This window comes from Phlebotomus papatasi, chromosome 2 (genome assembly GCF_024763615.1).
Source record: "Phlebotomus papatasi isolate M1 chromosome 2, Ppap_2.1, whole genome shotgun sequence".
In the NCBI taxonomy this organism is placed as follows: Eukaryota; Metazoa; Arthropoda; class Insecta; order Diptera; family Psychodidae; genus Phlebotomus; species Phlebotomus papatasi.
In genome coordinates this window covers 82,157,784-82,171,718 of record NC_077223.1, presented here as the reverse complement: position 1 = coordinate 82,171,718, position 13,935 = coordinate 82,157,784, and the positions used below count along the sequence as shown (strand labels likewise).

At 33.9% G+C, this 13,935-nt stretch overlaps 1 protein-coding gene across 1 annotated transcript in view; it reads left to right on the top strand.

Annotated features, from left to right (window-relative positions):
• Positions 1 to 13,935, top strand: part of LOC129804678 (protein rhomboid) — a 104,229-nt gene that overhangs the window by 65,616 nt on the left and 24,678 nt on the right. The window contains exon 2 of the mRNA XM_055852215.1: positions 12,849 to 12,961. Within this exon, the coding sequence (XP_055708190.1) occupies positions 12,849 to 12,961 (113 nt within the window). The remainder of the gene's footprint in view (positions 1 to 12,848; positions 12,962 to 13,935) is intronic.

The following is a 13,935-nucleotide window of genomic DNA, read 5'->3' as shown; positions in this document are numbered from 1 at the left end:
TACTTCAAATTTTGTTTTTCAAAATCGAGTTATTTATTTTTAAAAATTATGTTTACAAAGAAAAAATAACATAATTGCTTAAGCTTTGAGAATTTTGCAACGCATTTTGTTCTTAAATCCATGGTGTTTGAAGAATTTTAATAAAGTTTTTGAACTAAGAATAAAAACCGTAAACCGATTCAATTTTTTTCCCAATTTGTATCTTTCGGTTTTCAAAATTAAACGTGCAATTAGGGAATTATTGAAAATATTTGATATTTAATAATCGTATAAATTAAATGTTCTTTGAATTTAAAGTTTTTGAGGAATAATAACGGTTTTTGAACTTATTTCTTAACTCCCCAAAATTAGTTCCCATTTTCATTTTCATATAAATAAATTAATTAATTAATAAAATAATTATTAGATAAATAAATTGGTCGATTTAAAATAGAAACATAAATATTTTAGTTCTTAAAAATCTAAGAACACAAAAATTATGAGATTTGCTTTCTCTATGAGTTTAGAAAATTTTAAAAATTACATATTTGAAAAAAAAACCTTAATTTCTTTTTAATATTGATGTTTTGAACTATAAACCTGTTCTTGGTTTAAGAATTGGATTCACTGTCTTAAAATATGTAAATTCATTACTTTAATTTCAAATTTATTTATGAAATTAATTGTATTTCTTTTCAATTTTCAACTATTTTTTATTTATTAACTTTTTGTGCATTTGATCAAGAACTTCTTGTCTAACTACAATTTATTCACTCAAGTTAAAACGTGAGCAATTGAATCGTAGCACCGTTATCGGGCAATATTTACAACTTATTTGTATTATTTATCATATTTTTTTTTAAAGCCTGGCCAATTGCTTAATTAATGTTGTGCAGAGGGTGATAAACGTTGCGTTGAAATTCGTGCAAGAGAATTTCCGCAAAATTTTCTAGGTGAAAGATCACGATTGAGACGATTTACCTGATCTGCGGGACATACGAAAAATTAAGATTTTTAATTGAGCGACAGGTGTTGCAGTTTGTTGATCTCTTACACGGGCATTCTTTTGCGTTGTTCCACATGAAATTTCATTTTATTGACCTCGATGTCTCTTTAAATGGAATATTTTGATCCAGACAATTTCTCTTGGATGTCGGTTAGGTCTTCACCTGGTGGATGAGTTTAAGATTAATAAAGAAGAAATAAATTTAAGAAAAAAAAGACTGCGACATGTCGAAGGAATTCCTGGGGATGAGATGATCTTGTCCGAAGGGAATTCAATTGGGAGCAATTTCTTGGCATTCTGCCATATGATCGCACGTATTATTAATTTAATGAGGTGAATGATTAGCTGCTGAGATAAATAACATGTGCGTTAATCAGTGTTTAAAGATAAATATACAGAATTTTAATTGTTTACACACAATTTCTCTCCATGTCTTCCTAGGCAACCAACCCCCATTGGCATGAAAATTGGCTTAAATAGTTGCGTTTGATGCACACGAAAAATTAGTATTTTAGTTGTTTATGAGTTTATTGACCGGATAATTTTTCTGCACTATAATTTTCCCTCCATCATCCATATGTTGATGTTGGCTATGTGCAGGCTCAAAAAGTTTTGACTCACGAGAAAAGTGTTTTAGCGTCAAAAACGAAGAAGGAAGAATTTGAGCAATTATCTTGACATTTTGCATGGGAAATTGCGTTGAAGTGGTAAATATTGCGTGCAAAATAAAAACAAAGCACTAAAATTGAAGAAGAAAAAAATAATACGAAAGAATAAGAAAAGACCAATACAGTTCTTTTTGCGTAAATATTGCTCTTGTTTTTTTTTTTGTACCAATGTAAAAATTAAAATCAGTGCGCGTTCTGGTATTTTGCACCTAATTACCAGTCTGCTCCCATCAGTTCTTCCACATCTTGCACAAATTGTGCTCAAGCACGATGAACAGTGAATTTTGCGATAAAAATCCTTCATCTGACGGTTATAATCTTACCATGACGATGGTAATTAAAATCAGGGATGATAATTGTTGAGAGAAGTATAAAATTTAACCTTCAAATTCATCAGACTTATTCACTTAAATTCTCTGCACTCTGGGCTGCATTGATTGAATAATACTGCAAAAGACTTCAATGATTAATAACTTCCTTAAATATTGAAGAAAAAGCTAAAAGCATAATTTAATTTATTGTTTTGGACTCCGATTTATGACTTTTGTAGAAGAATAGGGAAATGAAATTAATGAAAGAGGGGCAATCTGGAACGATGATAGTACTGACTTCAGTACAAGGTTTAAGTCTGATTTTAATTAACTGCATGTTTTGTTTCTACTAAATATGTCTTCGTCAGCTAAGAAGCTAAACCGTGAGGGATAACGACTTAAGGCTTTTCAAATAAGTCGACTCTGGGAACAAAAGATCTTCCAATAGAGCAGAAGCGATGACCTTGAAGCATTCCTTTGGATATTTCAAGGTCACAAGTTTAGTGAAGTTGGCCTAATCGAAATAGAATCGATAAGGATCCAACAGATCACATCTTCGTATCAACAATTTACCGCTTTACAAATTAGTGCCTCGATGCTACTGATCAATGTGTCACTGCTCACAAAGAGAAGTAGGGGAAAGTACTCTCCCTTCGAACGTTCATGCCTTCGAATAATGTGAATTTCTTTTACTTTTCCTAAGAGATTTCCACATGATCGTTACATAATTATCAATAATTGATAATAAGCTAGCTAATATTTAACAGAAATGTGCAAGTCTCTTAGGAAAACTTAAAGAAAATTCATATTATTCGAAGGCATGAACGTTCTAAGGGAGAGTACTTTCCCCTATTGATAGCTATTTCACTTGCCGAACAGGGATAGCTGTGTTCTGCAAGTTACTTCATTCAAATTGCCCTCAGACCACAGACAGACCTATATTGCTTAACTCTTTTCGGACCGCAGCTTATGCTGCAAGCCAATTTCACAATTTTTTAATCAAAAACATGTAAGCTCAGGAAGTAATTGAGGTCCTACACATTTGGACATCCTTATACTTTGTAATCATCCACAAGAATCGGATTTTTATCAGTTCTGAATAATTAAAAAAAAACATTGTTTTTCACTGAACTTTCATATGTAGCTTTGGGTACTCAGAATCCCAAAAGAAACGAAAGAGTTAATCCGAGTATTCGTTTACTGAAAAATTCGATATGAAGGTTAATTATTACTATTATAAGTACACTAAGTCGTCTTTCGGCTAACTTTAGATCTTTACAGATTCTCACAGTAGTGAACTGACTTCAGTAATCTTAAACTTTACGTTTCAGTTTATGTTTTACGGAAGGAATTTCTTAAGATCTAAGTTGTGACCAAGGTCCTACGCAAGATATAAGAAAACTGATTTAACATTAATTTGTTTCCTAACGTAGGGAACTTAATAGTTTAGCTCATTACCATGGAGATAGAACCCGATACGTAGCAGAAGATAAAAATTCAAAGAAGCGAGAAGGGTCTTAATCCGTTCTTAATAGTCACTGCAGTAAACCAGACCGTACTTAGTCGAACTATGAAGACACACAAAGAACTTTAGAAATTCATAAGAAACCCATGAAATCCATAAGGAACGCTTGGGAATCCAGAGATTTTTTCAAATAGTGAAGAACTAGGACCACTACCTAGATCTATCCGTTTTAAATCGTTTGTACCTACCATTAGAATAACCTTTTATGTCTTCTAATCCTCCATCATTTTAAGACGATGGTTGTGCTTTCGAATTTGCTTCAACATTTTATTCTAAATGAGTCCTTGTCATGATTCGATTCCCAGATTCTCACGCACGGAAACGTTCCTTACTCGATTTTTGGGTAACGGCTTGAAGGAACCACAATTTGGCTACTCCATTTCCAGTGTTATCTCCTCGATCATTACAAATACGAAGTCTTACTTATATAAACGAAACTAATCACTGTTTATATCTGACAATTGTTCAGTTAGAGAAATTGAATAATGGTCAATACTTTGTCTCGTGCAACACACAATTTCTCTTTAATCCGAGACACTTTTCCTTCTTCGGAACAATAACCAAGATGTAATCAGCTGATTATATTGTCTATTTGCGTTCGTGGTCTTCAACCCAAGGACCTTAGGCCTAAGGATTAGCTAAATGACTTAATTTTTGTAATTTCTATCTCAGTCAAAATCAGTTAAGATTGTTTGGGAATTTTTACTTACTCTTAGGATTGGTTGTCAAAGGTAATGATCCTAAGAGCGTTCCTAGTATTTGCCTGTGAGTTACCCCTTCGGGACGGGTATCGTAGAGAGGATTAGTAACGTGAGAGTTAAGGTCTAAATAGACACAGGCTGATCCTCGAGAGTATTTAGGTTTTAAAATTCGATAATAAAAGATTACGTAAAGGAAATTTATGCAAAGGACTTCTAACTGATGATCCTAAGCCCTAAGTAAATGACAGTTTGGGATAAATCCTTATTGTTAAGTTCCACAGGCTAAATATTCTCGAGGATCAGCCTGAATCTATTTGGGCCCTTAGTTCATGTTGGATCGTCGTCGTTGTAGGATATAGATCGTTAAGAGGAACGCTGAGGGTTCTGGAGAAATCTCTGGCGGCCAAGGCGCTCATCCACGCGATTGCTTTAAGGGCTTCGCCCTTACAGATTCCCTGACGGTTCTAACAAATTGATTGTGAATTAAGATTTTGAGGTCTTCGGAAACTGGGCTGTAAACCTCTAAAAATCTAATCGATCTAATGAATTTTCACTAAATTGAAAATACGTGTAAATACTATAAGAATCAAACCATAATTAAGCTCAATCTTATGTTCTAAGTGCACTTAAATCTCTTCTTTTAAAACCCTTTGATGTGACCCTATGCTCAAGAATAGAGTACTTATTTCTTACTTCCTTTGACATTCAAATGAATCAATTACCGACAAATATAATTGGGCCAGGAAGACGATGATTTGTATTCCAACGTCACAAGTGCTCTAGTAAAACCTCGAGTGTCGAAACCCTAATGATTGATACTGGGGGTCGACTGAGACATGGTGCTAGAGTGCCCGAAATAATTTCACGGACTAGCAGCCAAATTCACGTGGGGAGATTGTTCTTAGGTGTCTCAATAGGAGGGAGTCCGAGTAAATTGGTGGTGGTTACTCTCTTGAAATACTTCTTTGGCCTACAAGAATGCCCTATTATGGTAGAGACCACCCTCTGACTCTTCTTCTTTGTTTTCTTCTATTTTGGCTGTACCTTCCGCTTCTTCACAATATTCAATGACTTTTGATGCATTCATCACTTAATAATGGTGTGGAGGAATTTATTGTTGTTGATGGATCAGAAGGGGGTTGAGAGTGCTGACGGTTCAGCTGCTTTTTTTTGGGTGAGACCTTCCATCTCAGTCTCCCACGATATCTAGAATAGTGAGAATAAGTCTGCCTTCCTCCTTAATAACCCATCTTTTAGTCCCGAAAAAACATATCGGACAAAGATTGCTCGCAAAGAGTGATTTGAATTTCAAAGTGTGACGACGGTTTGTTTCCAGTCAGCGCGCTCATTTGCCTCTAAAGTGCCATTTACACTGTCAAATTATCCGTTACCGGGATGGTAATTGAAAAAAAAATGGGCTGGAATGCACATAGAGCACTTTTCCCGCGCTCAATGGAAGGTGGAACTGGCGTCACACGACGCAATCAACATAATTAAAAGCCATTAGAAGGCGATTCCGGACCATAAACTTCCTCATACAGTAATCTTTATTTCTGAAAGAAAAAAAAAACAACATCTCATCTTGGAGGTCTCAATTCTGGCCAAGCATCTCAAATGTCTCTTAATCCTCTCGAGGTTGACGATATCTTATTCCCTCTTTAGAAAAGTCTTTTATTTGATTACACGGTCAGTGGTTTTTTGCTCTAAATACCACGTTCAGATTGTGTCGTCAACCTTTCTCTTAAAAAAAAGTGATATACTGACCACAGATTTTTCATATGGCGCTACAAGTGCAAAATTTAATCTTCCCACAGCTCAAATTGCAAATCTTGAATGTTTCTTGAAATTAGTACATTTAGCGGGATTATTCTTTCGTTAAATTTTAAGTGAAGATTGCTGAAGTTGTGTGAGTTTAAGTCTTTGTTAAGAAATGCTCTTGTTTGACAGCTGTCACTGTGATATTGACAGCAAACATATTCCAGTTTTAATTTATGAACTATAGAAGCGTTCGAAGATAAGCCCTTACAATAAATCTACCTGGAATTTGATGACAATCACCTAGCGAATACAGTTAGCTGAAAAAAAAAACAGCGTTTTCAGCATATTTTTGCTGAATCGATCAGCAAAAATATGCTGACCAATCAGTAGTTCTCAAACAAAATGTGCTAACCCAATATCTGGAAACGGTATTACCTCGGGAGTGTCGTTTTAAGGTTAGCTGAATTCATCTGCGCTGAATTGCAATTACTCAGCATTGGTGCCCGCTGGGCACTGTCATTTTGACATCAAATTAAATTTAAATTAACCGCCAGTCATTTGAAACGTCATTTGAATTTAATAAAATAAGCTTATGTGTAATAATCCTCAACTATTTTCGCTGTCATTCAACCATGAACGTGACAGCTGTCATTATCACTTTGACAGACACTGCTTTAATGCATTTTTCTTCAAAAAACCTTGGATAGCCCGAGGGATCATAATACGGTCTTTTAAGCAATTTTCTATGGTTTGGCAATTTGAAATCTTATTATTATAACTTTGACAAATTTTATTTAAATATCAGGAAACTATTGCACTATATTTTCTTAAGTACTTAAGGTATTTGAAATGAGGTTTTAATAAAAACAATTCAATGTTTACGAACTTCTATAGTTTTTTTGTTTCTTTTAATTTCCAATGATTTAAGTCCCAGTTTACAGAAAAAGTTTAGCTGGATATCAAATTTTTACCTGTGAATTTGGCACCTGTCAAGTTTGGAAACAGTCATTGACATTTGGCAGAATCTGAACATTATACCGAAGTATTAGAAAACTGACATTTTACTACAATCCCATCTCAATTTTGACAACCATTCAAACTTAATTCGAATTAAAGAACAATCATTTCATTTATTACATTTTTGACAAATTTGTAAATGAAGAACTTCTAAGTTATTCGAAGAGAAATATATTTTTAATTTCGAAATATTTCATTGGTATTTTGACATTTTTTCAAATTAAATTTAAGACCATTTTCCAGAATTAATAAGCAAAGATTTCACAATTTATACTTGAAGCAATTTTTTTACATAAATTCGCTAAAGGCCTCTACACATTGGGAGCAATTTTTGTCAAAAATTGCATTTTTGACAGAATTTTGACGTTTCTGCCTACAGCACTGCAGCCAATTTCCTTCAAAAGAGCAATTTTTGACGAAAATTGTGCTCAATGTGTAGACACCTTAAGGCTTTGAATGTCATTTTGACAGAAATTCAAATGTCTTAATAATTTTTTTATTGTAATATCCCTTTGCAAAATTAATAAACAACAGACTTTTGACTATTAATAGTGATAGTTATTTAAATTAAATTTAAATGGCTGTTTTGGATAGCTTTCACTGTCATTTTGATAGCGAGGATTTTCCATAACAAATTTTGAAACGTCGTTTTGACGTTAATTCAAATTTGAATTACCGAATTTATCTTTACTAAATGAATTACGTTGAGACACTGTGTGAGAAGACTTTGGCATTTGGCACACCAAATATTTGCAAAATTATTTGGATCATATTGCGCAAAAATTCACACACAAAATCAGATGGAGAAGGCGAGAAATCTCACTGTAGCAATTTTCAATACAATTAACCCCATTTCATTGCGAATTACTTGGCAATTTTGATTAGTTTTCTCACATGTTAATTGTCTGAGTGAATTTAGGAGTGTATTTTCTGCACAATTGTTTCACTCCAAATTTGCTAAGTGGTTTTTCTTCCTGCTTAAAGAGAGCAATTCACCAGTGTTTAATGTTTATTTATAGCATATGATCGATTTGATAGGTGAAATGAATTTTCTGTAATTTTTTTTATTAATGTAGCAATTACATAAAGTAAAGAGGTTATGTTGAGTATGAATTTGGGAGTTGGTTTTGGTGAAACAGAGCGTTAATTGTTTGTTAAAAGGTGAAAAGAAAAGGTAATTTTCTTGCATGAAAAATTCATTAAATGCCATTTAAGGGAATATTAGGTGGATGATGCATCTCGGAAAAGGAGGTGTTGTTAGTCCCTGGAAACAATACTAGCCACTGTTGATTGTGAGGCAATATTGTGCGATAAACCGCCTACAATACACCTTATTTATGTTTAAATGGGTGAGAAATTGTCGTCATGTGATTTTCAAGAAGTGCGGAGGAAAAAAACTCTGGTACTCGCGGGAATATGAATATTCTTCCATGAATTATCAATTCTGTTTGAGACCGTTGTTCACATTCCCACACAAAACATATGGAAAAGTATTTGACGTGATGACAAAACGCACCAACAACACCTTTTTCTTGGTGGCTCAGGAAGGAAACTCCCGTGCACAATTCTTCAGGGGATTTCTTCTGAATTGCATGATAGGGATTTTTTTTTATGTATCTTCCGTTCTTTCTTGTAAACCTGTGAATCTTCAGGAGGATGTAGCAGTATGAGGGAGAAAATTGAGAAATATGGGAGAAAGGGAATAATGCTAAAAACTGTGGGAAATTGTCATGAATTTTTCTTGTGTCTGCAGCTGATGATACCTTTTGTAGAATGAGGCACTTTTCACCTAATGAAATTCACATGGCAGCACGTGATAAGACTTGCATGGTGGTACTTGAATTCCTCTGCTGAGATTTTGTAAATAGATAAATCTCTGGGAAAGTTGGATTTTGGAACAAGCAAACTGATGCAGTAAGATTGCTGTTTAAGATTTGGATTTCAGTAGAAATAACCGTTTTGATTTGAAATTTATTGAACGAACTAAAATATCGGTTTTGGTTTTGTATTTTTGATTCCTCACACGCCTTCCAGGGGTCATTATTTGCAAATTTTTGAAGTCTGAAGTTTCGAATGAAAATACGTCACAATTTATCTGCTCTGCGTTTGGCTACTATAGGGGTTGAAGCTAAACGGTTTGAGACATCAACTTTGGTTTTAGATGACCCCCCTCCTCACTAGTTCTCATTACTTAAAAATTGTTTAATTTTGACGATCAGAATAACGGCTATCAGTGAGTTAACATTAGGAAGGCTAAATCTCCAAAGATCAATCAAAGAGGAAATATCGAAGGCAAAATCTTCAAGACGAAATATTAAAGATGAAACGACAAGGACGAAATGGTTCGACCAAATCCTTGAACATATAATTATGAAGATCAAATTTTGATTACGAAGGACTATTTAGGATTGAAGACGCAACGTTTGAAATTAATTCTTTAAGGCAAAGACTTATTGATTAAATATTGGATATAAATTTTTGAAGACGAATTACTGAAGAAGAAATGTTGAAGGCGAATTATCAAAGACGAATTCTCCAAGATGAAATGATGGAGATGCAATTTTTAAAGAAGAAATACAGAAGAAGGAAGACACATTATCGAAGACGAATTCTTATGGCCCCAACATACCATTTAGATCAGAAAAATTTCATGAAGTCGACTTCATGAAATTTTCTTGATATAAAAGGTGTGCCGAAGCCATTAAAGACAAAATGTTGAAGACGATTTTTGAAGACGAAATACGGAAGAAGATATGTTAAAGACGAAGTATCGAAGACGAATTCTTAAAGACGAAATGTTTAGATGAATTTTTGGAGACGAATTATCGAAGACGAATTGTTAAAGACGAAATCTCAGAGATGAATTTTTGAAGACGAATTACTGAAGAAGAAATCGACGGTTGCGTCTACCTCTGTCGTATCTGCATTTCGTTTGTGTCAGCATTTCACGCAAGAGGGGACGTTTGTATTATAGCTTGCACCGAATGCAGATACGACAGAGGTAGACGCAACCGACGAAATGTTAAGGACGAAGTATCGAAGATGCATTAACAACGAAATATTGAGGACAAATTCTTAAACATGAAGAAAGACACAATGCTAGGATAGAATTTTTGAAGAAGGATTCATAACGAATTATTGACGACCAAATTTTGAAGATGAAGACGAAATCTTGAGAACGAATTCTTTGAAATGAAGTATAACGAATTCTTAATGATGGAATGTTGGAATTCAAATTCTTGAAGACGAAATCTTGGGGACAATTCGTCGACGAAATGTTACGTACTAAGATGAACTATATCACAAATAGAATAATCGGTGACCTACCACCTTTCCCTAAATTTTCCTTATTCCAATGATAGAAAAGTAGGAAAATTCTCACGCACAGATGATCGAATTCATCAGAAATTCAATGAGGTGAAGTTCACCTTTTCGGGACTTGACGTTAAAATGGTATTAATTGCTGTTGACACGCACAAAACATCCCATTGAAGTGTTTGATGATGCTGTTTTTCCCAACAACAAATTATTCCACCACGAATCCCTCTCTTTCATCTTATTTGATGTCTTTCGCGTACAAATATGAAAGTCAAACAAGAAGTCATAAAGTTGCCTCCAGAAAGCTTCCTTTATTCTCTCAATGCGGGGGCAGAGGCCAATCCATATGGAAAAGGCAGCTATATCGCGGGAAAGCAGAAGAAGTTGGAAGAGACATCCAACAATCACGAACAAGGTCTTTTACCAATAGAGATGCCAGAAAGTGTGAGACATTTTGGAGAATGCATCTCTGACCGGGAGGAGAGAAAAAAAAGGTAGCAAGAGAACCGAACTAATTAGCATAGTGTTAGACATCTAATTGTCCAAACGAAATAAATTGTCCCTCAAACAAGACCACATGAGAGCAAACATTGACAAGAATGTGAAATAATTGAGCTGTCTCCCATTCTCACGCACTTTTTTCCACTCCTTCGGATCACACAACTTGGAATTCTTTCACTTTGTCATCCACAAAACGGTGAGAAAGTCGATCATAGGGAAAGGTGAAGGTCTATTGGGTGTCTCTAAGTAACTCTAATAGTCACAAAGTTCAAAAAAAGGGCAGAGGAATTTAAAAGAAATTGTATTCAGTTCATTTATCAAATATAAAGTAGAATTTTTATTGAGGAAAAATTATCAGCCAATCAGGTTAAAGGAAAAGTCAGCCATATTGAAAATAGTTGTTTTCTATTGGTTCATAGATTTTTCTTTATAAAAAAAATGTCACTAGGGTAAATTAAGCTAATTCAAAACCTTCTCCAAATGGAAATTTTTTGCTATTCTAAATGGAAACGTCATTGTTTTCATGATAAATACAGTACTAAATTACTATATTTATATATTTTCTATACCACAGTTTCATTATTTAGTTAATTTTGCTCCAAATAAAGCAAAAATCTATTCATATTTACAAATTTTAATTTGTTAATTTCTTAGAAAAATTAAAAGTGTACCTTTTCACCATTGAATTCTTCATCGATCGACCATGTTTTCCAATGAAAAACACAATAAAGTTATTTTTGTTTATTCGTTTTGTTTAACATTTATGTCATATTTCTGGCTAATTTTAGTTAAGTTAAATGTTAATCTTTATTGTTAACGGTACGTGAAATTTTCAAATGAAATAATTACCTATTTCGTGAACAAAAAGGGTTTTTCTGAAGTGTCTGCAAATGCTTCAATAGGAAACCCCGGAAATATGATTTTTTCGAGAGATTTTCTTATTGTTTTAAATGGGAAAGAAGATAAGACCAGGAATAAGAACAAATTCTGCACTCAAGACCAACTCAACAAGGTTTTTGAAGTCTTTCGTCGCGGTTTCACTTACGCTGTTTGTCTCCAATTAGAAACTTTTCCTTGTCTCCATTTGGATTAATTTGTTTCGAATTGCAGCATTTTGCACTTGTGTATTTTTCTTACATTTAAGAAGTTTTCAAATTATATTTAAAGAATTTTCAGGAAACAGTAACATTGTAGAGGAGTCAAGGAGCAAATTTATGTAATTCTCTTCAGAAAAAATATGAACATAATGTGTTGAATCTTCTGTCAAAGTTAAAGCGTCTGGAAATGGTTTTGAATTAGGACATTTACCCTATTGCATAATTTTATGACGCCTTTGATATCCTACGCATCTTAAACTAATATATTATGCTGTATTCGAACTTGAGTTTCTAAAACCGTCTTTAACGATGGATCTTTTGTATATTATTTTGCATACTAAATGTTTGCCGCCGTCGTCGTCGCATTCAAATAACAATTGAACGTATTTCACTGTGAACACAATTTTTATTGCTGTAATTACTGTATTTTCACCTTTAAATTGTAAATTACCAGCAATACCTACAAATTCACCATGGAGGTGGGAAATACCTTCTGTGTATTTTTTTTGCTCTTGTACTAAAGTAGAGAAAAAAAATGAGAGACATAGTCTCTAAACTTCAGTTTTTGGCGGGAGGGTAAAAAAGAAGTTGGTAAATGTAGCTATTTGTCTGAGCTAAAAGTCATTTATCTTCCTTATTTCCAATTTTCGTGTAACTCCTGCAATTCTTTTATAACATGTGAGATTCTATCTCCCCAGCAAAATGATTTATTCGCAAGTTGTGAGTTGATTGAAAACAATAAAACAAGATTACTGGCCATAGACCCAACTCTGTGTACTTTATTGTTATTAATTATTCACACGTACCAGCTACAGGTGAATTAAGATGAGCAATTTTTATTCTCACCCATGCACAAAAAAAAGTGCTTGAAAAGCAAATTTGTCTCATTCTTGGGTGTCAAGTCATATGTGAAATTGTCCTTAATGATCCAACTCCTCATGCGCCACTGTTTTACTTATTGTTTCAGATGAGCGGCAAAAGATCGCGCAGTTTCAAGTGTGCCGTCCATCATCGTGACAGGGAAGTTTGTTCTGAAAACGATTTTCACATCATTTTTCAGGATCCACCATTTTTCGAAAGGTAAGATTTTTTTGTTATGCTTAGAAATTTAGTGGAATTTCTATTAGTTAAAGACGTTATGCCAAAGCTACAAGAATTTTAGTGTAGCAGAGAATGGGGCACTTTCACGCATTTGAAGTTTTTCTCAAAACTTTACCACATTTTTCGGGATTAATTTCAAGCTAACTATGTTCAGCAAGACTCTCTTGGCTCTTTAAAAATATTCTATGGGGAAGGTAACAGCAACATTCTGAGGACATTCAGAGGACAAAACCTTTGGGAATTATAGGGATTATACGGATGCTTGTCCACTGAAGAAGTGGTCGAGATAGTCCAAGTAGTTTAGAAACAAAAATTAGTGTTCGGTGCTACCCCATGTTATGTTCGGTGGTGCCCTAGTTTCCCCTACTAATTTATTCTTCCAAAAATATATTTTTAAAAGTAATTCTTGTGTAAAACTGGCCCATCCTCCTTAATCAAAGAAATAGCCTAAAATGTAAAATAAATAAAATTTGCTATAACCTCTAAAGTAAGAGCATAGGGGAGACCGGGGAGGTTTGGAACAGGGGTAGTGTGGGACAAGGCGATTATTTCATTAATTATTAAAATAAATGGGATTTAACCACTACTCAATCGTAGGCAATATTAAGATGTATCTTGACTAAAAGAATGGATATCCTCAGTTTTATTGTTTTAATTATATGAACACTTTTTAAAAATTGATAAAAATAGTATATTATTAATTTCTCAGTTTTCCTCTTTGTATTTTATTTGAGCTATATATAATCAAAACTTTTTTATGTGCTCCAATAATGCAAATTATGCGAGAAAGAACATGTCCCAAACAGCCCCTTTTGCGTCCCATGCTGCCCCACATCGGGGAGGTTTGGTACAAAGTGTCAAGTAAAATGTTTTATCTTCTCCAAGAAAACTCAGTTGTTTTTCAAGATCTATCGAGTACTTTTTATAAAGTCAATACCTATAAGTCTCCTATA